This window comes from Equus caballus, chromosome 14, assembly GCF_041296265.1.
Source record: "Equus caballus isolate H_3958 breed thoroughbred chromosome 14, TB-T2T, whole genome shotgun sequence".
NCBI lineage: Eukaryota > Metazoa > Chordata > Mammalia > Perissodactyla > Equidae > Equus > Equus caballus.
Window position 1 is genome coordinate 42,743,940 of NC_091697.1, and position 24,723 is coordinate 42,768,662.

General features: G+C 53.9%; 1 protein-coding gene across 14 annotated transcripts in view; it reads left to right on the plus strand.

Moving 5' to 3' along the window:
* TNIP1 (TNFAIP3 interacting protein 1) overlaps nucleotides 1-24,062 on the plus strand; it is a 51,101-nt gene extending 27,039 nt beyond the window's left edge. For 3 of the 14 annotated variants that reach the window (XM_005599281.4, XM_001503680.6, XM_005599284.4), the window contains 13 exons: nucleotides 1,257-1,448; nucleotides 5,328-5,422; nucleotides 8,029-8,149; nucleotides 12,048-12,137; nucleotides 13,988-14,053; nucleotides 14,214-14,345; nucleotides 16,471-16,599; nucleotides 18,549-18,680; nucleotides 19,567-19,692; nucleotides 20,180-20,245; nucleotides 20,571-20,762; nucleotides 21,623-21,713; nucleotides 23,273-24,062. In XM_005599281.4, coding sequence (XP_005599338.1) covers nucleotides 1,257-1,448; nucleotides 5,328-5,422; nucleotides 8,029-8,149; nucleotides 12,048-12,137; nucleotides 13,988-14,053; nucleotides 14,214-14,345; nucleotides 16,471-16,599; nucleotides 18,549-18,680; nucleotides 19,567-19,692; nucleotides 20,180-20,245; nucleotides 20,571-20,762; nucleotides 21,623-21,713; nucleotides 23,273-23,307 — 1,467 coding nt within the window. In that variant the 3' untranslated portion in view covers nucleotides 23,308-24,062. Of the gene's footprint in view, nucleotides 1-1,256; nucleotides 1,449-5,327; nucleotides 5,423-8,028; nucleotides 8,150-12,047; nucleotides 12,138-13,987; nucleotides 14,054-14,213; nucleotides 14,350-16,470; nucleotides 16,600-18,548; nucleotides 18,681-19,566; nucleotides 19,693-20,179; nucleotides 20,246-20,570; nucleotides 20,763-21,622; nucleotides 21,714-23,272 lie in introns of all 14 variants that reach the window. The other 11 variants (XM_070233996.1, XM_005599283.4, XM_070233999.1 and 8 more) reach the window with 5 other exon arrangements.
* The last annotated feature ends 661 nt before the right edge of the window (nucleotides 24,063-24,723 follow it).

Consider the following 24,723-nt stretch of genomic DNA (forward strand, 5'->3'; position numbering starts at 1 on the left):
TCTGATCCTTTGTGGAAAGAGGCATTGAGGGGCCGAGTGCAGGATTGAGGCAGCAGCGTTAACTCCTATTAGAATAAGGTGCTCACAATGTTACAGGGGCATTCACTGAGTGCCACGGTGTGGCTTTGGGGCATTTCTACTGTGGCAGAGTTCAGAGGTCAGTGCGACAGAGCACCAGATCAAAAGTCAGGAGGCCTAAGTTCCAGTCCTGACTCTGCCACTGACTCACTGGGTGACTTGGGGCAGGGTCCGTCTCTCCAGAGCTTGGTTTCCCAGCCTGCACCCTGAGGCCCCTCATAGCTCTGATGTCCTGTGACTCCCATGGATGTTAGGGGAAGCCTGCTAGAGGAGCTGCGGCGTGGGCAGGGCGGGGAAAGGTGAGCAGAGGGCTCACTGCGGGAGGGAAGAATGAGAAGCCGCAGGGCCTGGTGCGTGGGGCTCTGGCCAGGAAGATGAGACTTGGACGCCTGGCAGGGGGCCTGGGCTTGGCAGTTAGTTGTCAGGTGCCCCTGTGGGCCTTGGGCACGGTGGTGGCATAACCAAGGCACTGTCTTTGATAAGAGTATTCTAGACAGAGGGGAGGTGGAGAAAGAAGGAGAGATTGAGTGATGGTCAAGAGTGGGCTGTCCTACGCACGGGATGCTTCGTTTCTCATGTACTCTACTAGATTGCGATTCTTTGAACTCTTTAGAGCTATGCTTCTTAGCCTGTTTGAGTCTTGGGTCCTCTGAGAAGCTGGTGAGTGCTTGGACCATTCCCTGGAAGACATGTGTACAGACATAAAAGTTGGACTGTTTTGGTCTCTGTGTGGCTCCCTGGTCAGGACTCCCTCAGCCAAAGAGGCAGTGCTGTATATAGACTGGTACCCCTCTCCTGCGCGTGCTGCTTCCAAGTGTCAGTGCCCTCATAAGCGCCCTGTGAGGTGGAGGGCGGGAAGGGTGTGTGGACATTTCATAGATGAGCATTCTGAGGCCCAGTGGACAAGTGATTTACCCACAGGCACTCAGTGAGGCCCAGCATGTGGGAGGAAGGTGGCTCCGCTGCTGGTAAGCCAGCCTGTGGCCTGGGAGGCCCGGGTCCTGCCCTGTGAGTCAGCCACAGACAGGGAACCTGCGTAACTGGAGAATTTCCCTGGGCTGAGCTGGGATCACAGGGGGAAACTGAGTCACGAGGAATGGGGAAGCAGAGGGAGAATGGCTGGCCACGTCTACTCAGACCCTGGTGAAGAGTGATCTATGTCCCCTTCCCCGCTCCAGGAGCTGGGCCCCCTGCCCCACGAGGACACCAACCTGATGCTGCACTTGCAGCGCCTGGAAACCACCCTGAGCGTGTGCGCTGAGGAGCCGGACCACAGCCAGCTCTTCACCCACCTGGGCCGCATGGCCCTCGAGTTCAACCGGCTGGCCTCCAAGGTGCACAAGAATGAGCAGCGCACCTCCATCCTGCAGGTGAGGCCGTCAGGCAGGGTGCCTGGACTCAGCAGGAGTGCCTCCCCTCGGCTTCCTCCAGGTCGTCCCGGGAACGCTTGGGTACCAGGGGGCTTCTGAGGGTGATGCTGGGGGCCAACTTTGGGCTTCTTGCTCAGGGTAGTGGGCAGGGTAAAGAAGTTGTGGGAAGGGACGAGGAAGAGGAAGGAAATTGGGAAATGGCGGGTGGGCAGGTCGGCGGCAGCCCTGCCTTTGTTTTTGATGTACAGGCAGGAGAAGGGAGGGGGCAAGGACCAGCCCCCTGGGGTAGGACCATCATTATCCCCACTTCACAGATGGGGACACAGCCCTCAAGAGGTGATATTTTTTTTTGTCTAAGGTCACCCATCTAGTAGATGGTGCAGTTAGGATTTGAACCTCAATCTGTCACATTCCAAAGTCCATGCTCTTAACTACCATCCCTCTCTGCCTCCACTATGGAGGGGGCTGCCTTTCATAACCCTCCCTGTGCCATGGAAATGAGGTCACGTTTCCTTCCTGGGCCAGACTAGGCCTTGGAGGCGTACGGTCCTGGGTTCTAGTTTGTTGTTAGTGCCGTCGAGGCGATTCCAACTCCAAGCCACCCTGTGTCAGCAGGGCGGATCCCTGCCCGGTCTTTTTGCGCCGTCCTCTCCCCTTCTGGCTCTAGATCAGACAGGGCTCTGCTGCTCTTGGTAGGGTTTGCAGTGGTGACTCTTTATTGCCGTGTGACCTTGGACAAGTCACTTATCCTCCCTGTCCCTCACTATCCCTGTCGGCTGGGAATGCCTCCCTCAGGGGCTTGCTGTGAGTATTAAGTGGAACACCTAGTGCAGTCTAGAACACAGTAAGTGCTTGACACGTGGTCACTGTGAGGATTTTATCATCAGTCGTTCATACTGGTAAGGGGATGTTAGCCTTGAGGGTTTGGGGGTAGAGAAGGATTCGCAGATGGTGAAACTGAGGCTCGGAGAGGACCTGCTCAGGACCTGAGCACCTGTCACCTTAGTGACGGAGCTATAACGAAGTCTCCTCCTCTGTCCCAGACCATCCTCTGCCAGTCACTGGTCTGTGGGCTCCCCCACATCGGCAGACATTCTCGTGCCCCGTGGAAGGGGGATCCACCATGTGTGACCTTGGGAAGGGCCTGGGTCGACAAGAGCAGGAGGGACGCCCTGGCTGGAGACAAGGTGCGAGGAGAGAGATGGGGAGCAGAGGACTCCAGGGAGAGCTCAGGACCCCGATCCCACCTCGAGTGGCCGGGCTGGAGGAGTGATTGGGGCCACAGGGGAGGCCTGGAGGGATGCGCGTCCTTCAGCGGGGCTTGAGGTGTCAGAGCCGAGCCCTGTGGGGTGAACCGGTGCTTCGCTTGCCCGGGGTCACGTCGAGCGTCAGCTTTCTGGCTTTGAAAAGGGCATCGATACCAGGCCTCTTAAAAGGGGTCCTGCCGACCTCTGTTGTTTTTACATCAGGCCCCTGTTTGTTTCCTTCTTAGCCATTGTCAGAGTTTGGAATGAGCGTGTTTTCTTAGGTGGTTTCTTTACGTTGTGTGTACTTTCCTTGCGCTCTCTGCTAGAATGTGAGCCTCACAAGAGGGGCATGTACATCTGTCATAGCCCAGTGCCTGGCACTTAGTAGGTGCTTAATGTGCATTTGGTGAATGAACAAATGAATGAGCAGGTGACCACACAGGTGAGCTATGTCAACCCCTTTGAAGGCCTTAAGATGATGCCCTCTCTACTTTGGCTGCTTTGTGCCCAGGGCGTTTACCCAGGGACTCCGAGGAAACAGTGCTCTAGACTGGAAGGGTGAGCAGCACGTGAGACCTTGTCCTGGCCTTCCCACAGTGACCAGGAGCAGGGTGTTCTGTCCTCTGGGAGGCCTCGCCCAGGGCCATGGCATCCTGGGTATTTCCCAGCCTGTGGGTGGAGGCAGATTAATCCGGTTCTTCTTTATGCATTCATTGATTTGTTTCTTGGTTCACTCAACAAACATTTTCAAATCCAGGTACGGCACAGGGCCTCTGCTGGGTGTTGGAACCAGTCAGAATAGTGTTCTGTTCTCTCAGCCTCGGATCCCTCGTGCCCGACCACCCTCCCGTTCTGGGCTGTCTCCTCCATTCAGCCTTCCCGTCTCTCTTATGTTAGTCAGAAAGGGCTAGGTTTTGCTGTGGAAACAAACAACTCTGAAATCTCCCTCGATAACATAAAAGTCTTCCCTCTTATTCTGTGTGGCAGGGGCTTGTTTCTGCTCCATGCTTACTTAGAGGCCCAGACTGACGGAGGCCCCACCATCTCATACCCTTTGGAATGTGAGGCAGCAATAGCCATAGACACAAGGAAAAAAGACCAGAGAATTGTGCATGGGCCAGCCCAGAGTGACCCTTGTCACTTCCATTCCTCTTTCATTGGCTAGAACTAGTCACACGGTCGCCTGGAAAATGGAAATGGAAGAAGCGGGTGAAATGTCTGGTGAATTCCAGTCTCCGCCGCCAGCCCAGCTCACAGGCCGCTGCCTCCCTTCTCTGCTCTTTTATCACGGGGGAGAGAGACACCAGTTTAAGGTCTGACAGGTGGAGTTTAATCCCAGTGGTGACTCTTAACAGCTGTGCAACCTCATGCAAATTATTTCACCTGCATGAGCCCACCTTTAAAATAGAGACGCATTACGTAGCTTTGGGGAAGCTGTGAGGCTCCAATGAGCAGGGAGGGGAGGAGCGCCCAGCCATGGACGAGGCACGTGTGGGTGCTCGCTACGTGTTTGTTAAAGACTGGGTCACTTAGGACTGACACGGCGCCTCAGCATCACTAGTCAGCGCCTCCCTTCCCTCCCCATCAGTGAGGCCCTGTGTCTGGCCGTCCTCTCCATGCCCCCCACCTCGCAGCCCTTCCAGCATAAGTCCTCAAATGTTGTCGAGTGCCTGGCAGGTCACAAGGCGCTTATACCGTCGTGGTCCTGTTTGTGCTCACAGCAGCCCTGGAAAGGAGGCAGGAAGGAACGGTTGCCCCCATTTTGTAGAGGAGGGAACTGAGTCTCGGGGTGAAGGAGGCCTGAGCCACTCCTGAGGAACTGGCCGAGGTCTCGACCCGGCGCCCTGTCTTCCGACTTGCTGTTCGACGGCACGGGAAGCCTCGCATGCTCTCCAAATCGGCTGAGCTCGCAGGCCTCCTGGGACTCATTTTGTCACTTGTTCATTCATTCGTTTGGCCACTTAGTCGTTCAGTTGTGGTTTCCTTCATGCAGTTAAGTGTGGACCTGTGCTAGGGCCTGAGCTGGGGCTGGGGATCAGGCAGTGGACAAGAGACTGCGGGGGCACCGTGGGGGCGTCTCAGGCTAGTGGTGGGGTAGGGGAGGGTTATTAAGAACAATGACCCAAACAGTTCTTTAGCTCTAATTGTCCTGAGTACCAAGAAGGGTGAGAGCAGGTGGCTGAGTGAGGATAAGGGAGGTGACCTAACACCTGAGATGTGGAAGTCAGGGAGGACTTCTCTGGGGAGGTGACGTTTAGACTGAGACTTGAAGCAGGAGTAGAAGTCAGTCCGGGGAAGGCTCGGGGGGAAGAGTGTTGTAGGCTGTGGGAACAGCAGTAAAGGAGGAGGAGGGATGGAGCTCTCTGCCTTGGAGGACCAGGAGACCCTGTGGCTCGTTGTTGGTCAGGCGTCCTCACCGCTGGCTCCTGAGGGAGAGCATGTGTAGAGGGCCTGGATGAGCCTCGCGGCTTGGCTCCCAGCCGTCCTGAGAGGGATTGGGTGAGGCCAGGCAGAGGGGGTAAGTGTTGGGACCTGGCTTGACTGCATCCCCTCCCCTGTCCTCCAACATCAGCATGCGTTTGGGGTGCATCCCTTCCCTTCCCTTCCCCCCGTCTACCTCTCTGCCCTGCAGACCCTGTGTGAGCAGCTTCGGAAGGAGAATGAGGCCCTGAAGGCCAAGCTGGACAAGGGCCTGGAGCAGCGGGATCAGGCTGCCGAGAGGCTGCGGTGAGTCCCGGCTCCTCAGGGAGGGCATGAGGACCCGGGGTGGGCAGGAGGACGCCGTGCCGCGTGGTGCTGGTCTCTGGAGTGAGGGCTCCGAGGTCTGTGTCCAGAGCCCTGCTTTGGGTGATGGGTCTCTGGGTCCTTCTCCCTGGGTCCCTTGGCATTTCCTCTTTGGCCCTTTTAATACCTGGGGAGCGTCTGTTCATAAAGTGCCTAGAGAGCTTCAGAAGGGTGTGTACGAATTGCACTCCTTCCTCGGGAGCTTGCCCGGTGGCCTGTTCACAGCGGCTCGCTGGCTGCTGGCGAGGACGCAGGACTTTGCTGCCCCCTGCTGGCCACCACCCGTCCTGCTCTGTTTTCCTGAGGCTGGTCGGATTCCTCATCTGGGCTAGTGGGGCTCGGATTTCGTGCAGGATCACTGAGGGTCGGGGAAGGCACTACAAGTTCACTCTCCCACTCCTCCTTCCCCTGCCGAGGTTCTGACTCAGCCGGTCTGAGGCGAGACCTGGGCGTCTGCGTTTTCCCACGGGCCCCTGTGGTTATGATGTAGGTGGGCCCAGGATCGCACTTGAGAACCCCTCAACTTGACTGTTAGAGCTGGAAGGGCCCTTTGAGAGCAGGCGGGCCAGACCCCTCATTGTGCAGAGGGAGACCGAGGCCTAACGAGAGGCAGGGACTTGCTTCAGGGCTCACGGTGAGAACCTGGGCCTCCTTGCTCCCCGTTCACTGGAGTGGCTCTAATTCCTGCCTGCACTGTGGTCTGAGATCATTCGGATGAATCATCTGCTGGGTGCTAGCTGGGCTCAGGTACATGCAGGAGAGCTCTGTGTTATAGCCAGGACTTGCCACTCCCTTTCTCCCCTTCCTGTTGCTTATTTTAGAATCGACAGAAAGAGAAAGAATATAAATTTCTTTTTTTTTTTAATGACATTTATTTATTTATTTATTTATTTATTTGAGGAAGATCAGCTCTGAGCTAACTACTGCCAATCCTCCTCTTTTTGCTGAGGAAGACTGGCCCTGAGCTAACATCCGTGCCCATCTTCCTCTACTTTATATGTGGGATGCCCACCACAGCATGGCTTGCCAAGTCGTGCCATGTCCACACCCAGGATCTGAACTGGCGAACCCCGGGCCGCCAAGAAGCAGAACGTGCAAACTTAACCACCGTGCCACCGGGCTGGCCCCTATAAATTTCTTAAGTATGGCCACGATAATGTGTAACTAGTGGGTCACAGGGCCATTTTGAATCAGCATATACTTATTTACTTTTGGATGGCCAAAAGTTTTGAGGTTTTATAGTCATAATGACTCCATCCATGAATCCCAAAATCCAGGTTGGAGGACAGACTCATGATTAGAAGGCAATAGCACAAGTCCCCGCTGTGTGACCTTGGGAAAGCCACTTACCTTCTCTGTTTTTCTATTATTATGTGGAAACCAAGCCTTCAAATAGGACTTAAAGAAATATTTTCCAGGGGCTGGCCATGTGGCCGAGTGATTAAGTTCATGCAGTCCGCTTTGGCGGCCCAGGGTTTCACCAGTTCGGACCCTGGGCACGGACACGGCACCGCTCATCAGGCCATGCTGAGGTGGCGTCCCACATGCCACAACTAGAAGGACCCACAACTAAAAATATACAACTATGTACCAGGGGGCTTTGGGGAAAAAAAGGAACAATAAAATCTTTAAAAAAAAAGAAATATTTTCCATATTCCAGTTGTACCTTAATCCACATCGCCACCTTTATTATGTCCAGTATCACCTACCTTATTATTTACTTAAGAGTTTAGTTTGAATCGTGTTTTTACTTAAAATTATTATACTGGGGTTCACCGGTTTGGATCCTGGGTACAGACTTACACACCGCTTGTCAAGCCATGCTGTGGCAGGTGTCCCGCACATAAAGTAGAGGAAGATGGGCATGGATGTTAGCTCAGGGCCAGGCTTCCCCAGCAAAAAAGAGGAGGATTGGTGGCAGATGTTAGCTCAGGGCTAATCTTCCTCAAAAAAAAAAAATTATTGTAAAGAAAACTTTCACTGGAGTAAATGGAAAACAGCATTGCTGTAATGAATAGATGACAACTCCAACAATAAATACAATGAAGATGGAAGGGTGCTCACAAATTCTGGCCAAGTACCTTTGCCCACTGAAGGCTCTGGGCCTGAAGGCTGCTCTTTCTCTGTTAACGAGGGAGACTAGTAGGTATTAGAGAGGTGCTCAAGACCTCCTGGCACCAAACTGAGGCTTTCCCCATGCTCTATGCTGGAAGTTTGAAGAGATCTGGAGAGGGTGTAACTTTCTCAGCAGTGTGACCCAGGGTCATTCAGTGCAGCGTGGATGCATCCGGAAGATCGCTTGTATACAGACATCCACAGTTGGGGAAACCCCTCTAGGGTTCTAGAGTCTCTGTCCTAGAACTCCTGGGAAACCCACAGATTGCCAGCGAAGTGGCTTACAGATGCCCTTTTTGGTTCTACCCGAGAGCAGGTTTCAGGGTCCTTATTCCCCAGGACTCAGCTGCAACTCAGATGAATAGTAGGTGTGAGGCCCCCAGCCTCCTTGACCCAGGGCCAGCAACGTGACCTCTCTCCTTGCCCCCAACCAGGGAGGAAAACGTGGAGCTCAAGAAGTTGTTGATGAGCAGCGGCAAAGAGGGCGCCTCCGGGCGGCCAGGCTCGCCAAAGATGGAAGGCGCGATCAAGAAGGGGGTGGCCGGACAGCAGCAGGTATGTGGTCAGAAACTCCTTCCACAGCCACCTCGATTGCCGGTGCCCAGCCTCTGCTGCCACCTTCAGTGACAGTGAGCTCAGCACCTCCTGCTGCAGCTAGTTCCACGGTTAGATGGCTTTTCCTCAGCTTGTCCTGACATCCGCCTCCCTGCAGCTTCCACTCCTCAGCCTTTATTCTGCCTTCAGCCACATGGAGCATGGCATTTCCTGGGATACATGCTCAGGCTGCTGGCCGTGACCGTGGCTCCGTGGCCCCCACTAGCCCCTTCTTCTCCAGGCTGAATAGCTGCAGTCCCTTCGGTCGTTGCTGATAGAAGGTGGCGTCCAGTCCTTTGCTCAATGTGGGCACATTCCCTAAACCCATTGATCAAGGTCTCTCTTATAGGGTGGCTCCCAAAAGGCAGTTTAACATCTCAGATCTTACTGGCAGAATTAGGTTGCTAGGTGAGAAAGGCCCTCAGCGGACTCTGCTAAGTTCCTGGGATTGCATCCTGGAGCTTCCAACATGGAGAGAGGAGGGCACCAGCCAACCTTGGCACAGCCTGGGGATGCCACGGGGCTGGCCCACTTGCCCCCTTCCCACCGCCGCTCCCAGCCATGACTCACATCCAGTTCCCAAGCAGGAGCTGGCTCGCCTCCCTTGCCTGGCCTGTGCCTTCCCCTTTGCTGCAGAGCTGAGCCCCAACTTTTTAACTGACGTGTTTTCCCCTTTAATGGGGTTTAATGGCTGCGCAGCAGGACTTCACATCTTCAACAAACCCCACACCTATGTAATAGTAATTATCCTAATTACTTAATTTCTTATTGCTATGTGGCAATGTAGAGTTGACCCAGGACTTGCAAATCCATTACCTCATTTGGATCCCCTCTCTCTGCATGTAAGGTGGGCAGGGCTGGAACTGCTACCTTGTGACACATCTATGGCAGGAGGCTCGGAGAGGTCATGTGACATCACGTAATCGAGACTCCTGCATCACTTGCCATCAGGCAGACATGGGGTGGGGCAGAGACACATGCAGATAAATGGCCTCGGAATCGCTGCCCGGGAAGCCCTCCAGCCTGCCTTGTCTGCCTTCTGGCGGGAGTGACTCATGGGCGCCCCTCAGCTCCCCTGGGGCTTGGAGTGCTGGGGGCAGGCCTCTTCACATTTCCCAACCCTTTAGTATCAACTCATCTCACTTGGCTCCCGGAAAGGCCAGATGCTCTTCCCGCCACGCCAGGGAGGAAGGTCCCAGAGGAGGTGGGCCGTGCGGGCAGTGGGGAACCTGTGCCCTGGAGTCCCCTGTGGGTTGAATGCCAGCTCCAGCTCTTTGTGAGTGCGGCCACCTTGGACAAGTTACGTAAACTCTCCGGCCTCAGTTTCCTCCTCTGTAAAATGGAGATGATGATACCTGCCCTAAAGGGGGATTGGAGGATTCAGTACGTGGTGCATGTAAAGCACGCTTAGCACCTGGCACGTGGTGAACAGTGAATGTTACCGGTTGCTCTTAATGGCAGATTTGGCGCCAGCAGCCCTGCCGGCTGACTCCTCTCCTTTGTGGAGGTTGAGTGCTCCCCCATAAGCCAGTCATCCCCTCTTTCTCCTTCCCCAGTAATGCTAAGCGCAGCTTCCCTGCAGGAGGCAGCAGGCTTCTCAGCGCAGGCCCATCTCTCGCCTGTCTTAAAGGAGGCGATGGTCCGTGGGGGGCTCCCCCAGCCGCTCCCCTCACTCCCTGGGTCTGTGGTGTGCTTACAGACCTCAGCCTGTAGGGGGCGCTTGAGCCTCACAAGCTCTGTCCCCAGGCCCCACCCCAAGCCACAGGGGAGTGTGGACTGGAAGGAAGGAATAGAAAATGTGGACAGCGACCCCAGGACAAGTGCTGACAGTCCCCCAGGGTATCAGAGGTCAGGGCCTTCAGAGCCCACCCTGTTTGATCTTCTCCTTGTCCCGAGGCCCAGAGAGGGTGTGGGTCTCGACCTACATCATGCAGGGCCTTGGAGGTGGAGCTGGGGCTCAACTTCTGGGCTCCTAGCCTTGTTCTGCTGTTTCAAAGCAGCCCTTCCTATTTTTTAAAGAAAAAACTTAGAACTTTTTGTTTTGAGATAACTTTAGACTTACGAAAGAGTTGCCAGAACAGTCCAGCGAGTTCCCACATCCCTACCCCCTTATCATCTTACCTGATCGGTGATCAAAATCTGGGAGTGAACGCCAGCACAACACCCTGCCCGCAGCTGCAGGCTTCGTTCAGCTCTCACCAGGCTTCCACTCATGTCCTTTTCCTGCCCCAGGATCCAGTCCTGGCGCCCACACCGCATTCAGTGGTCACGTTGCTCTAGTCTCCTCCTGTCTGTGACAGTCCCCAGGTATTCCTTGCCTTTCAGGAGCTTGACACTCTTTAGTTATACTGGCTGGGTACTTTGTAGAATGTCCCTCTGTTTGGGTTTATCTGGTGTTTTCTCATGATTCGACTGAGGTTCTGGATTCGGGCAGGACGACACAGGAGTGACAGCGCGCCCTCGCAGTGCGTCCTGTCGGGGGCGTGTGAGGTCAGCGTGTCTTATTACTGTCAGCCTCCGTCACTCGGTTAAGGGGATGTCTGTCAGATTTCTCTACCACAAGTGACTAATTTTCCCTTTGTAATTAATAAATATTTACTTTTGAGGGGGAACTTTGAGACTGTGTGAAAATCCTGTTTCTTCTTAAACTTCGGCTCTCTCATTTTAGCATCCGTTCGTGGACTGCACCTGTTGCAATTATGATTACCATAGCATTCTAGTGCGATTTTGTATTTCCCTCGTTCTTTCTTCATTCGCTACCTAGAATTCTTCTGTGAGGGAGAGTTGTCCCTTCTCCCCCATTTATTTGTTATTTAACTATTCCTTTCTACCAGTGTGGACTCAAGGATATTTATTTTATTCTTTGGGTTATAATCCAGTATTATCGTGATTTATTTTCTTGTTCAAATTGTTCCACCTTTGGCCGTAAGAAGCTCTTTCAAGCTGTCTCCTGTGCCCGTTTGACATGCCCTTCTTCTTAGTATTGTTATTGAGTACTTCTTTACTTTCAGGCACCATAAGATGCTCCGAACTTGCCTTCTATTTTCCCTGCTCCAGCCCTGGAATTAACCACTTCTCCAGGGAGCCCTGTTTCTTTTTGTTATAGAATGGCATTTAGAAACCAAGATTTGGGCACAAGGTGTGCTCATTGCTCCTGGAGTGTCACTGCTTTGGGCCCTCTCAGAGGACAGAGCTAGGAAGTACATGTATGGGTACCCATCACACGTAGACAGACATCTTTATTTTTGTATCTTTCTAAAAACTTTTTTTTTTGGTGAGGAAGATTGGCCCTGAGCTAACATCTGTGCCAATCTTCCCCTATTTTGTATGTGGGATGCCACCACAGCATAGCTTTATGAGCAGTGTTAAGTCCATGCCCAGCATCCAAACCTGTGAACCCTGGGCCACTGAAGCAGAGCATGCAAACTTAACCACTACGCCATCAGACCGGCCCCTAAAAACATTTTTAAAATAAACATTTTATGAGATGTTAAAAAACATATAACTCTTGCCTTCCAGGTCACAGGATTTGGAGCTGATTTGTTTTGGGGGAGGGGAGGGTAGTGGGCAGTGCCTTGGAGACACAGCCTGAGCAGGGAAAGAAGTGGCCGTGGGGAGGGGAGGAGGGGGGCAGGGTCTGGCAGCCACTGTGGGTCAGGGAGGGGGAGTAATGATTTTGATAGACTTCCTGAAGGGGGCTTAGTTATGGCTGGGTGTGTGGCAGTGTCCTGGTGGGTGGAAGGATAGAGAGGTGGGAGACAAGGGCTAGGTCTTAGGGGTGAGGGGCCTTGGAGGAGCACAAAGTGGGTGAGGGAATTATTTGAGGCTTTGCTGAAGGCCCCTTTGTGTTTCTCCCCAGGCTAGTGTGACAGCAAGTAAGACCCCAGAGATGGGGGCCTTGGGTGCAGCTGAGAAGAAGGTGAAGATGCTGGAGCAGCAGCGCACTGAGGTAGGTGGCGGGAGGAGGAGGCGGTGGTCTGGGAAGACCCCTCTGCCCTCCTGGAACCAGCAAGATAAAGGCCCTCCCTGGCTGCCTGGCTGGTCCCAGCCACTATGGAGAGTTGCCATGGTGACCTCCGAGCCATCTGCCCATGGGGAAGACCTGCTGCCTTGTCCCAGGCTCTTGTTTCTTGATCAGTCCCCCTGCCCACAGGGGTCACTCTAAGGAGGCGGCATTTGGGGCACGGCTTGGAGTTGTTGGCAGGAAGGTCCTTTAGGAAGGCTCCGTGGGAAGTCCTGCATGGTGGATAAAGTAGGCAAGTTTCAGCATCAGGAGTGGGGGCTTGGCATTCATCTGTCACCACACAGCTGGTTCAGGGAGGGACTGTCAGAGAACGAGAGGATCCGAGCCTTCTTGCAGCACTGCTTCTAACCGGCTGGAAGTCGTCAGAAGTTGAGGCTGTTCCTTGTGCCTCGTGCGTGTTCCTCCTCCGTCTCCCACCCCCAGGCCTGTATTCCCAGACGGGAGGTGGAAGCCCAGTTCCCGTCTGCTCTCTCGGCCCCTGCTCTCCACCGGCTCAGGTCCTTCTCCAGGTCCCTGGGCCTTCCTATGGGCCTGGTCCCCCGGCACAGTGGGAAGTCAGACCTCCTTTAGTCTTTTGTCTACGTGCATATTCATTGTAGTTTTCTTTTTGTTTTGCTGTAGGTATTTTTTCTGATTACAAAAGTAATGTAATGCTCATGATAGAAAGATCGAGAATGTCACCTCCTAGAGATGACCACAGCTACTAACAGTTCATTGCATATTCCTCAGTTTCTTCTGTGTACTTACTAATGTATAATCTGTTTTTAAAAATAAGCAGAAAAAATGATATGTACTGCATTGCAGATGACCACTCTTCTTTCTTTAAAATTAACCATATCTTTGAGGATAGTTGTTTATATGTTAAACATGTACTATATTCTTTGAATTCTGAGCACTCTTTATCATATGTTAATGTTTCTGAAATTAGGATACCCTTTCTCATGGTTTTATGTATTTAATGATGTAGGATTGTTTTTCTTCCTGGAGGAATTGTTACAATAAGAGTATGGCAGATAGTTAGTGTCTTCTTAGAAACAAGGCAATGTATTAGTTGCTTGATTTTCTTAATAGCTGCACAGTGCTCCATTTTCTGTTTGTCCCACGATGCCTTTAACCCAGCTCCTATGCTTAGGTTCTCCTCCGGACTTTTTTTGTAATACAGACATTGCCGAGATGGTCAGCCTTGTACATATATATTTGCACAATTGTGCAAGTACTTCTTTTGGTTACATTTTCAGAGTGGAATTATTGGGTTGAAGAAAATGTGAACTTGAAGTTTTATTATTTGTTTATTTTTTTTGCTGAGGAAGATTAGCCCTGAGCTAACATCTGTGCCAGTCTTCCTCCACTTTATATGTGGGTTGTTGCCACAGCATGGCTGACGAGTGGCATAGGTCTGCACCCAGGATCAGAACCCACGAACCTGGGCTGCCAAAGTGGAATGTGCCGAACTTGACCACTATGCCACAGGGCTGGTCCCTGAAGTTTTAATCCATAGTCCCAAATTGCCCTCTGAAGAAGTGTGTGTTCCATAATTGTGTACTGTTTCTGTGTCTTGGTATTAGTCTCACTTTCCTGGCAGGGATACAATGTGGCGGTTGGTAAAGGTGAATTGCTTTGAGGAACGTTGTGTCTTTGAGAAGCGAAGGATTGAGGCAGCGTCTGCAGCCACCTTTGGCACACACTGCACGCACCTTGGGAAGCTGGTCCATGTGGAGTTGACTCTCCTCGTGGCTTCTCTGCTTATCTCCTGCTACCCCCGTCTCGCCCCACAGCTGCTGGAAGTGAACAAGCAATGGGACCAGCATTTCCGGTCCATGAAGCAGCAGTACGAGCAGAAGGTAACGTGGGGGTTCTGGAAACTCAAGCCTGAACCGTGGCTCTCGGCTGCGCTCTGGGGACATCCGCAGGCTCCTGCTTGCTGTTTCCTCCCCAGCAGCTTCGCACCGTGGACGTTTGCCCCTGCTCTCACACACTCCTTCTCTCTGCCTCTGAACCCAGATCACTGAGCTGCGCCAGAAGCTGGCGGACCTGCAGAAGCAGGTGACTGACCTGGAGGCCGAGCGGGAGCAGAAGCAGCGCGACTTTGACCGCAAGCTCCTCCTGGCTAAGTCCAAGATTGAAATGGAGGAGGCAAGTGTGGCTGCTGGTCCCTGAGGTTCAGCGCGGGAGGCCTGCCCTGCCCTCCGCATTAGTGGGGAGCTCAGTGGAGTGAACAAGCCGGGGGTGGGAGTCAGGCTCCCATGCTAGAGGGCTGTGTGGCTGTAGGCAAAAGCACTTTCCTTCCCTGTGCCTCAGTTTCCCATCTGAAAATTGAGGAGATTGGATTAGCTGTTGCTTTTCCTTTTTTCTTGTTTTCCTAGAGAAGAGCTTTTGGTTGAGTTAAAATGTTATGGACCAGGGGACTGTGCAGAGAAGCAGAGAATACAGGAGAGATGCAGGCAGGCCTGCTGGATTACCCTCATGGGGGCGGTGCTGCTGGATGTTTGCAGTAGTGACGGCCGTTTGTGCGGGAGGGGCTGACATATCAGACAAAGCTTCCTGTATTCATTTGTCTAGTCCTGGTTCAGCAGATGGTGCACTCGCTGCTGTGCTGGGCAGAGACTCAGTGGTCAACAGTCCAGCCCACCGTTGAGGGGGAAGAAACACTAAACAACTAATTACAGCCGCAAACAAGCAGAAGTATATGTAGAGGTACCATGCAGGAGGTGACGGGGACCAGGGAGAGGGCATAAGGGGGACCCGGTTCAGCCTGGGGGCTCCAGGAATAGGTCCCCTGAAGAAGGAGCCTCTGATTTGTCATGCGTATGACTGATAGCAGCCAAGGCAGGTGTCATGTTGCAGCTTAAAGAGGAAAGGTCATCTGGCCCCAGACTCTCGGGAGGTTTTATTTATGTCGACATGTCTTCTGCTTCGTGGGAACTGGACACGGGCTGCCTTTGCCAAACTTAGAAATGGACGTTTTCACCGTGGGTTGAAATTTCATGAACATTTCAGAGTCCCCTCCTGTTGGCATGTGCCACCCGGGAGCCTTAACTCAGTGGCCAGCCTGCTCGGTGGCCACTCCTCACCCTGAAGATGTGTGCTGGGAAGGACACTGCCTGTCTTTTCTCTCGTGTGCAGTCACACCCTGTGACTCGCAGCCGGACCCCGGCTCTTTGGTCCCTTCCCCTGGCTCCTACCAGTAGGCGAGACAAGTCCCTGGAATCTGACAGCTCCTCCCTCTCAGCTGGGGCAGAGGTGGGACGTGTCAAGACAGAGCATGGCCCTGCAGACGAGGACACAGGACATGTGGCGGTAGAGGCCATCTGGAGCCTCTCAAGTGGGGAGTCCAGAACAACTCCCACAAGTCCTGACCAAGGCTGTCCTCAGCAGTCTGACTGCCGTCCCCTGTTTTAAACACTTCCTTGGACTTGCAGGGGTAGAGAGAGAGCACTGGAATTAGGAGACCTGGGTTCTAGCCCCAGGTCACTGTGTGGCCTTGGGGAAGTCACCTCCCCTCTCTGAACATTCCTTTCTGGTTGTCTAAAGGGGCTAGGACTTGGTGCTCTCTAAAGGGCATTCCAGCTGAGGCCCTTGCACTGAAGAAGCCCTGATTGTTCCATAGTGGTGTGGGAGCAGTGCTTCCACCTTGAAGCCCTCCCTGGTTTCTTCTCAGCTGTAGTGTTCTTTCTTTTAACCTCACAGAACTTTGTTTCTCTGTGGAGGGACACTTTCTCCTTATGCAGTGTTTGTTTCTTTGAGTGCCTTCCCTCCTCTAGGCTCAGAGACTGTAAGAGCTGACAGGTTCTTTAGAGATTCTCCATGGTTTGTCACTTCCTGTAGGTCACAGAAGCCCCCTGTGTGAATCTGGTAGAAACTCTCGGCTTTTCTCTCTCGAAAATTGCACAGACAAAATTTTGCATTCATTTTTGGGGCTCACAGACCCAAAGTCCATCCATGACTCCTGTTGAGACCCCATGACCTATGGCAGATAGGTAAACTTAGACCAGATATGGCTGTGACAGTGCCCGAGGTCTCAGCTCCCTGGTGGAGGAGGCGGTGTGAGGACCAGGGCCTTTCACTCCACCAGCCGCCTCTTGGAGGACAGGACAGTCTGGGCGTTACTGCTCTCAGCCACCGTGCCTTGCGAGTGAGCATTGTGGGGACTGCTGAGAGTGGCAGCGAAAGGAGGCATGGCTGGGGGTGGGGGCAGGTAGTGCGGGGAGTCTGAGCCTCCTGGAGAGGCTCCTGCTCACCAACCCTGTGTTCCCTGCAGACAGACAAGGAGCAGCTGACAGCAGAGGCCAAGGAGCTGCGCCAGAAGGTCAAGTACCTGCAGGATCAGCTGAGCCCGCTCACCCGGCAGCGGGAGTACCAGGAAAAGGAGATCCAGCGTCTCAACAAGGTGGGGGCCTTGGCCCCAGTCCAGTGGGCGGGCAGGGCTTCCCTGAGCCCAGCCACAATGCCCATCCCATCTCCAGGGTCCCCCACCCTCAGCTCAAGATGGGCAACCCCTGGGTCAGGGTGCGGGCACTGAGGGCCTCTGTGTGGCCTTGTGCTTCACCGCCTCTGCCTTTCCCTCCCCACATGCTGAGCCGCCAGCCCTGGGACGTGCTGTTTCCTCTCACCGTCCAGGTTTAGCTTTAACACCACTTCCCCGGCGAGCCTTCCCTGGGTCTCCTTCAGGTCACCCTTTTCTATGCGCCCAAAGCACCAGCATCTTCTTTCGTACCCTTCCCGCATTTTCTCGGGATGACTTATTTAACCTTCTGTCTTCCCGTCCGGTGGGGGGAGGCGCACGTCTTCCCCGGGGCACGTACCGCCAGCACCTGGCCCCACGCCTGGTGCCTGGCACCCAGCACGTGTTCAGGAAATACTCACTGGAGGCAGTGGATGAGCACAGGCTGAAGGGTTCCTGCCCTTGAGAAATGGGACCCAGGGAGATGGGCGCCCGGAGTGGAAGCTGGGTAGAGCAGTGCTCTGAGCCACGGCCAGTGGCAGTGGGCCAGGCCAGGGCTGGGGCCTGGTTCTAGTCCCCACTTAGCCATTGTAACCTCTCTGGGCCTCAGTTTTGCTATCTGAACCCTGGTTGGAATCATTCTAGCCCTGCCCACCTTCCAGGGCAGGGGTTAAGGGAGCCAGCTGACAGGAGGGAGCTTGAAAGGCAGCATTTCCCGGAGGCCTGGAGGAGCTGTCGTCTGTGACTCAGCCTTTCCCCCGTCCTGTCTGTCTGCCTTGCCTTCCGCCTCCTCACTCTGCTTCTGCGGCTCTGTCCTGGGTTTGCATTCACTGGCCCAGTGTTTGGTTTTGGTGTTTGATAAACATTGATTATACCAAGGCTGGGGCCCCTGGGACCTGTTCTCAGAGAAAAGAATGGTCTGTCCTGAGCTGGGGGAGTCAAGGAGACCAAGCAGAGGCCCAGGACCAAGTTGAGAAGCATTTCCTCTGTCTCCCCACTGTCCGAGGGGACACTGTGGGCAGTGCTGACGCATGGCGGGCAGAGGCCCTGCCGTCCAGCGGGCTGGAGTCCAGGCGGTGATGCAGGTGGCCAGTCCTGAGAGGTGTTCCAAAGTTCCTGAGTAACAGGTTCACAGGGTGGAGAGAGAGAGCCAGTTATTGGAACCCTTTTAAGACGATGTGAGGACACTTTACACAGAGGGAAGGATTTTGTGAGCCTGTAGAATGGGAGGGAGTTTTTCTTTTTTTTTTTCAAAGTGTTGTTTGGTGATGTTTCAGCCCACTTTCAGGGTTAGAAAGGTAAAATATTAAATCAGTTGAAATTAAAATCTAGTCTACAGAAGAGTTGAGGCTGGAAGGGTTGGCTCGTGGGAACGGGCTGCTCAAACCGAAGAGTCCCACGGAAGCTGCAGAACCTCAGGGCAGGGCAGCTGTCGGGGACACTGAAGCTTCCCCCAGAGGACTTAATATTCTTTCTGGGTCTGGTGCTAAGAATTGAGCCACACCTGCTCAAGGAAGTGGAGGTTCTCCCTTCTACGTGCGGACTCTAGTTTAGGCTGCTGGTTAAGAGTGCATGCTAAGTCTGAATCCCTGGTTTGCCGGTTACTAGCTGTGTGACTTTGGACAAATCACTTCAGGTCTCCGAACCTCAATTTTCACATCTGTAAAATGGGGGTGATGATCATAGTCTTTTCTTCATGGGACTGGGGAGAGGATTTGGTAAAATGATGTGTGTCGAGTGTTAATAAACAGGGTTGCATTTATTAAATAGTACTGGGTGGTGGTTATTATTATCATTATTATCAGGAGGGGGGGTCACTGAGCATGACCCCTTCAATGGGGCCTGACTTCACGGGCATCTGCTGATGGGCCCGCCTCCTCTCTTCCTATTCCCAGGCCCTGGAGGAAGCACTGAGCATCCAGGCCTCCCCATCATCTCCATCGGCTGCATTTGGGAGCCCGGAAGGAGCCGCAGCCCTCCTGAGGAAACAGGAGCTGGTCACGCAGAACGAATTGCTGAAACAGCAGGTGAGGCTGGGGCAGGAGGCCAGAGCAGAGGTGCTCGGTGGGAGCTGTAGTTAGTACTCCATGCTCTGGCCATTGGCCAGGACCCCTGTCTGGTTATGGGTCTATCCTTTCCAGCAGTGTATCCCTAACTAGGTCATTCCTCTACCACCTTTATGATTTAGCCATCTCTATGCCCCAACTGGGCTATCATGTACCAGTATTTTAAAAATACATTTTAAGAGGAAGATAGGCACAGCTGTTAGCTCAGAGCCAGTCTTCCTCAGCAAAAAAGAGGAGGATTGGCAGCAGATGTTAGCTCAGGGCTAATCATCTTCAAAAAAAAAAAAATCATTGTAAAGAAAACTTTTGCTGGAGTAAATGGAAGACAGCATTGCTATAATAAATAGATGACAACTCCAACAATAAATACAATGAAGATGGAAGGGTGCTCACAAATTCTGGCCAAGTGCCTTTGCCCATTGAAGGCTCTGGGCCTGAAGCCTGCTCTTTCTCTGTTAACAAGGGAGACTAGTAGGTACTAGAGAGACCTGAGCTCCAGTCTCCACCCACACTCTGGGCTTGTGGCCCCTGCCTCTCTGTGGGCCTTAACAGAATGAAAGGATTGGACTGGTGGGTGACTTTCGACATTTTTTTCCCCCATGCATCCTTTATTCAAATAAAGCCCTATTTTGAATCCTGGAAAGTAAACTAGATGGACCCAGAAGTACTCTGTTAGAAGTTGTGGGTAGGGAGCGGGGGGTGGGGTGCACCCATTCCCCTCCGCACCGTGACGTCGAGACGGGGTCACACCAGCTCTGACCGCAGTGACTCCCAGCAGCAGGCCCGGTTCCGAGCCCCGACTCAGAACTGCCCCTCCTCGCTCACTTCACCCCGCCTTCGCCTCCAGGTGAAGATCTTTGAGGAGGATTTCCAGAGGGAGCGCAGCGATCGAGAGCGGATGAACGAGGAGAAGGAAGAGCTGAAGAAGAAGGTGGAGAAGCTGCAGGCCCAGGTCACCATGTCAAACGCCCAGGTGAGAGCAGCTGGACCTGCCAAGAGGCAACTGGCCTGTCCTCATGGGATGGGGCATGGACTGGAGGGTCCCTGGTAAGACTGCATGTCAGGACACTCACTGGTTCTTCCAGCTCTGCCACCGGACTTCTGTGTAGCTCAGCAAACCCTGCCCCCTTTCAGTTTTGATGCCTTAAAGAGCAAATTTAGGAATTGGCCCCGAGGCGCCCACTTTCTCGCAGACGGGGAACTAAGAGATAGTAATCCTGTTTTTGAAGCACAGAAGCTCCCGGGAGCCCTCCTGACCTGGGTTCAGCCCTTACCTGCAGCCCCCAGCCTGCGCTGTGCATGCCCCACAGGCCCTTCCCCGGGGCTGGGCAGGCAGGACACCCCAGGCTGGTGGCCGTGTGCATCAGCAGTCAGCCCTCCAGGCTGGTTAGGCCCTGGGTCCAGGCCTGGCCAGGAAGCACCTGTGCCAACAGCCTTCTCTCCCTCCCTCCTCCTCTCAGCTAAAAGCATTCAAAGATGAAGAAAAGGCGAAAGAAGCCCTCAAACAGCAGAAGAGGAAAGCGAAGGTGAGGAGGCCTGAGAGACGCGCAGCACTCACCTCGTCTCGCCTTCTTCAGGGTCTGCAGTCTGATGGGGGGTCGCACTTGCTCAGGGGCCCACTCACGGATGGGGGTGCAGGGAGAGCACTTAGCACTTGGTACAGAGTAAGTGCTCATGGCACGTTAGCTCTCGTCACTTGATATTCTGTCCCCGTGTACCAGCCACTGTGCCCATGTCCCTGCCTTCAGAGAACTAAGTTCCAAATAGAGAATGGGAGATGCGATGGGTGTCACTGGGGATGGCCTGTGCAGCCTGTCACAGGCCGGAGCCAGACGTCAGCCTTTCTTGCAGGCCTCGGCAGAGCGCTACCACGTGGAGCCCCACCCGGAGCACGTCTGCGGGGCCTACCCCTATATGTACCCGCCCTTACCAGCCAGGATGCCACACCACGGCTTTGACGACTGGTCCCAGATCCGCTACCCCCCACCCCCCATGGCCATGGAGCACCCGCCCCCACTCCCCAACTCACGCCTCTTTCATCTGGTGAGTCTGGCCCCTCCTTCACTCTGGGATACACACAGAGGCCACTTCAGACTCTTTCCAGAGGGCAGGGTCAAGTGAGGGGGCAGAAACTGCATCCTCGGCTCCTTCCTGAACAGCGGTGCAGTGCACGGCAGATGTTGGGGCCCACCCTGCCATCCCAGGGGCAGGACACTGCAGCCCAAGCTTGGGCTCAGGGTCACCGGTGTAGACAGGAAAGGCTGAGGAAGAGAGTTGGGCGGGAAGGGCTCCCTCCAGCTAGCCAGGCCAGGGGGTCATGATGAGTTTGGGTTCAACTTTATTTCATAGCCCCACCTGTGACCAGGTACCAGATCCTCGCCATGCATTCTCTCCCCTGCCTCTTCTTCTCTTTTCCATTTCAGCTTCCTTTCCTTTTCTTTTCTCTTCTCTTTTTTTGCTTGCTTTTCTTTTCCTTGCTTATCATTCTTCAAAGAGCTGCCGTCACCTGTCGCATCCTCTCCAATCCGTCTGCCACATCACCTGGACGATGACCGCAGCTCCTATTGGCCTCTTCCAGCTTCTCCCCCATGACCATTCCTTGCACACATCTTCTTTAAACACTGGAGTATAGTGTGGGGCTTAGGAGATTGGCTCTGGGATTATAGAGACCTGAACTCAGATTGAAGCTTGGCCACTTTCCTAGCTGGATGGCCTTCAACAAGTTACTAAACCCCGCAGAGCCTCAGTTTCCTTACCTGTAAAATGGGGGTAGCAATCTGGGTTGTTGGGGAGAGGATTCAGTTATACTTGATTAGTATGTATTTAGTGCTCTTCTGGCACAGTAGCTGCTATTCTCATTTTCGAGTGTGGTTATTGATCACTAAGCCCCAGTTTTGTTGCAGCCAGAATACACCTGGCGGCCGGCCTGTGGAGGGATGCACAATCAGAGCTCCCAAGTGATGGACTCGCCCACAGCCAGGCCTACGGAACCAGGTGATCCTGATCTCTCGGACTGGGTCTTGTCTTCCCCTGGGGGAGATAACTTCTTATCTGCCAGGATCGCCCCAGTTGGGGAATGGTGTTGCTACATTCTGAGTTTGGTGGAGGAGAGGCCCAGCTTTCTGAAACAGTGTTGAGAGGAAAGGGACAGTACCTCCAGGGTGAGGGGATCGAAACCATTCATTCATTCATTGTAACTTAGTGTCTGAATGCCAGGAGCTGGGCTGAGGGCTGGGGGAGCCGAGAGAGCAGAAGCAGGTGTGGTCCCTGTCCTGATGGAGCTTCCTGTCTAGAGAGTGAGGCAGAAATGAATACAAAAGAGTCACACCAGCAGGCATACTGCACTCAAGCACCCGGAAGGAAGAAGAGCAGGTGTCTGTCAGAGGAGATAACCGAGGAAGCTGACCTAGACGGGGAGCAATGACCTTGGCGTGGAGACCCGCAGAGGGAGTGGCATTCACTCGGTGAAGAGGAAGGAGTGGAAGATGTTCTTGCAGAGAAATGACATACAAAGGCCTTGGTGGGAGGGAGGGAAGAATTCTGGCCGAATGGGGATCAAGAGAAGGCAACTGTGGCTGGAGCCGAGAACAAGGTGGGGAAGGAGAGACAGGCAAGGCAGGGTCGGGAGGTGGGGGGGTCCAGGCCAGGCAGGGCCTTGCTGACTGTGGCAGGGGGCTTAAGGATGATGACCACTCCTTGGACATTTTTAAAGGCCTTTTAAAGAGCAGCATGACAGATTAACTTTGCATTTTGAAAAGCTCCCTCTGGCCATGGTGCCCACCATAAACAGTTGAAGGGATGGGGCTGTATTCACTAGTCATGAGAAGACTCTGGCCCTTAGTGACTACTTTCTGCAAGGCTCTCGTTGGGCAGAAGGCACTGCCTTGCCTGTGGGCTTCTGGGAACAGAAAGGTAACCAGTGGGTGGGAGCGATGCAGAGGTCGAGCCCATCTCAGCACGAAGAGGAGCTTTCTGAGGGTCGCAGCTGTGCAGAAACAGCGCCGGCTCGGCCAGGACGTAGAGTGCCGCTTCCAGAAGGTGTGCGAGCAGAGGCTGCAGGGTGACTTGTGGGAGTGTGGTCTGGAGGGTTTAGTGGTGGGGAGGAAGGACCCAGCTGCTCAGTCATTTCCTAATGGTTCTCTGTAGAGTCCTAGAGGTTCTGTGCAGCCCCTTGGAGGCTGCTTTGATGAGCGGCAGAGGGTCGCCAAGTGGACAGGACTGTCCCCTCCCCCAGAACTGCTCCACTTCTGGGATCTGGAGACAGACTGGCTAGGCTCCAGCACTTCCTAGATCTGGGACTTTGGGCCAGATTTTTAAAACCTCTCTGTGCCCTGGCTTCCTCCTCCATGGAGGGTTAATCATCTGCCCGCTTCATAGGGCTGAGCGAGGATTGGTTGACAGATGGACCTGAGGCACTTAGCCTGGGCCCTAGGACTTGCTAACACCCAGTAACTCTAGCTCTTATTTTCACTGTTACTATATTGGTTTCCATAGGACTTTGAAACCTAGTGTAGCACATAATCTTTAAGCATTCAAAATTTTTGTTTATTTAGAGTCCACAAAAAATGACCGTGAGAGGCCTCAGTGAGACCAGGTTGCGTCACTTGGGCTCCATCTCCATCCTGCAGAGCCAGCTGATCTCAGATTACTGAAAAACTAGAGGCCACGTGCTCTGTGTGGCCAGGGCCGCAGCCAGACCGGAGGCTGAGACAGATGGGTGGCCAGCTTGTGCCCTGGCCCTGCCCTGAACTGTTGACGGACTGCAGAGGCTCCACCCGGAAGGCTTCCGTTTGGGCCCCTTGTTTGGAGTGCCCGGGAAAAACTCACTACCCTGCCACCAAGTGAGCGGAGAGAGGCCTCATCCTGCTTCGACCTGCCATCCTTTGCGGAAGCCGCCGGGGGACATCAGTTTCAAGAGTGGGATGCAGCCGAGACCCCTTCCTTTCAAAACTTCCCCAGAAGTGGTTCCAGCCCCTCTGGGGACCATGTTCATTTCATGTCTGTGTATACTTTTGCTTTAAGCTCTGTAGTGGCAGGACCTGCCCCACACCCATCCCTTCCCTTCTATGAATGGCTGCGGGAAGAGCATGTTTGCCTCCGGGAGCAGAAGAGAACAGTCTGCTGCAGAGCCCTCCACCTCTGCCCACCACAGCCTTGCCAGCGCCACTGCAGCCTTGGATGAAGGCCATGCCAGCCACATCCGCTGAGGGGCCCAGCCTGAAGCTGCCAAGCCCTTGGCCCTGCAGCTGGAGGCTTGTGGTGCCAGAGGCCCGGACTAGGGTGTCTGTCCCTGGACAGCTGTTTGCACGAATCTTGGACATAAATCCAAGTTGATGATCAACATTCTCTGACTGGTGTTCTTTCATGCCCCTGCTAATGTTCCCCTCCCGGTCACTCAGAGGGCTACTTCCCCGGTCCCCTCCCTCGGTGCCCCCAGCCCCCCAGTCCCCAGAGCCTCGCCATTACTCTTGACAGATAATCCGCCGGGGCCCTGCCCAGAGCCTCCCTGAGCAAGGGGCATCAAAGGGGCCTGGGCTGAGAGGCGCCCTGAGTAAATTCCAGTCCTGCCCCTCCCCCATCAGGAGGCACTGGGCAAGGCCTGGGCCATCCATGAGGCTCAGTTTCCTCACCTGTCAAATGCAACGCCCCATCTCAGCCCCAGGTGCCATAGAGAATTGTGGGAGGGAATGAGAGTAGATGTGAACTGGTTTTATAAACCCCAAATGCTGAGTTAGAGAAGCAGCGTGGGCCCAGATAGGAACCAAAAAGCAGGGGCTGGAAGTACTCCATTTCTTTTCTTTTCTTTTTTTATATATATGTTTTTTGAGGAAGATTAGCCCTGAGCTAACATCTGCCACCAATCCTCCTCTTTTTGCTGAGGAAGACTGGCCCTGAGCTAACATCTGTGCCCATCTTCCTCTATTTTATGTGGGATGCCTACCACAGCATGGCTTCACAAGCGGTGTTTAGGTCCACACCTGGGGTCCGAACTGGCGGACCCCGG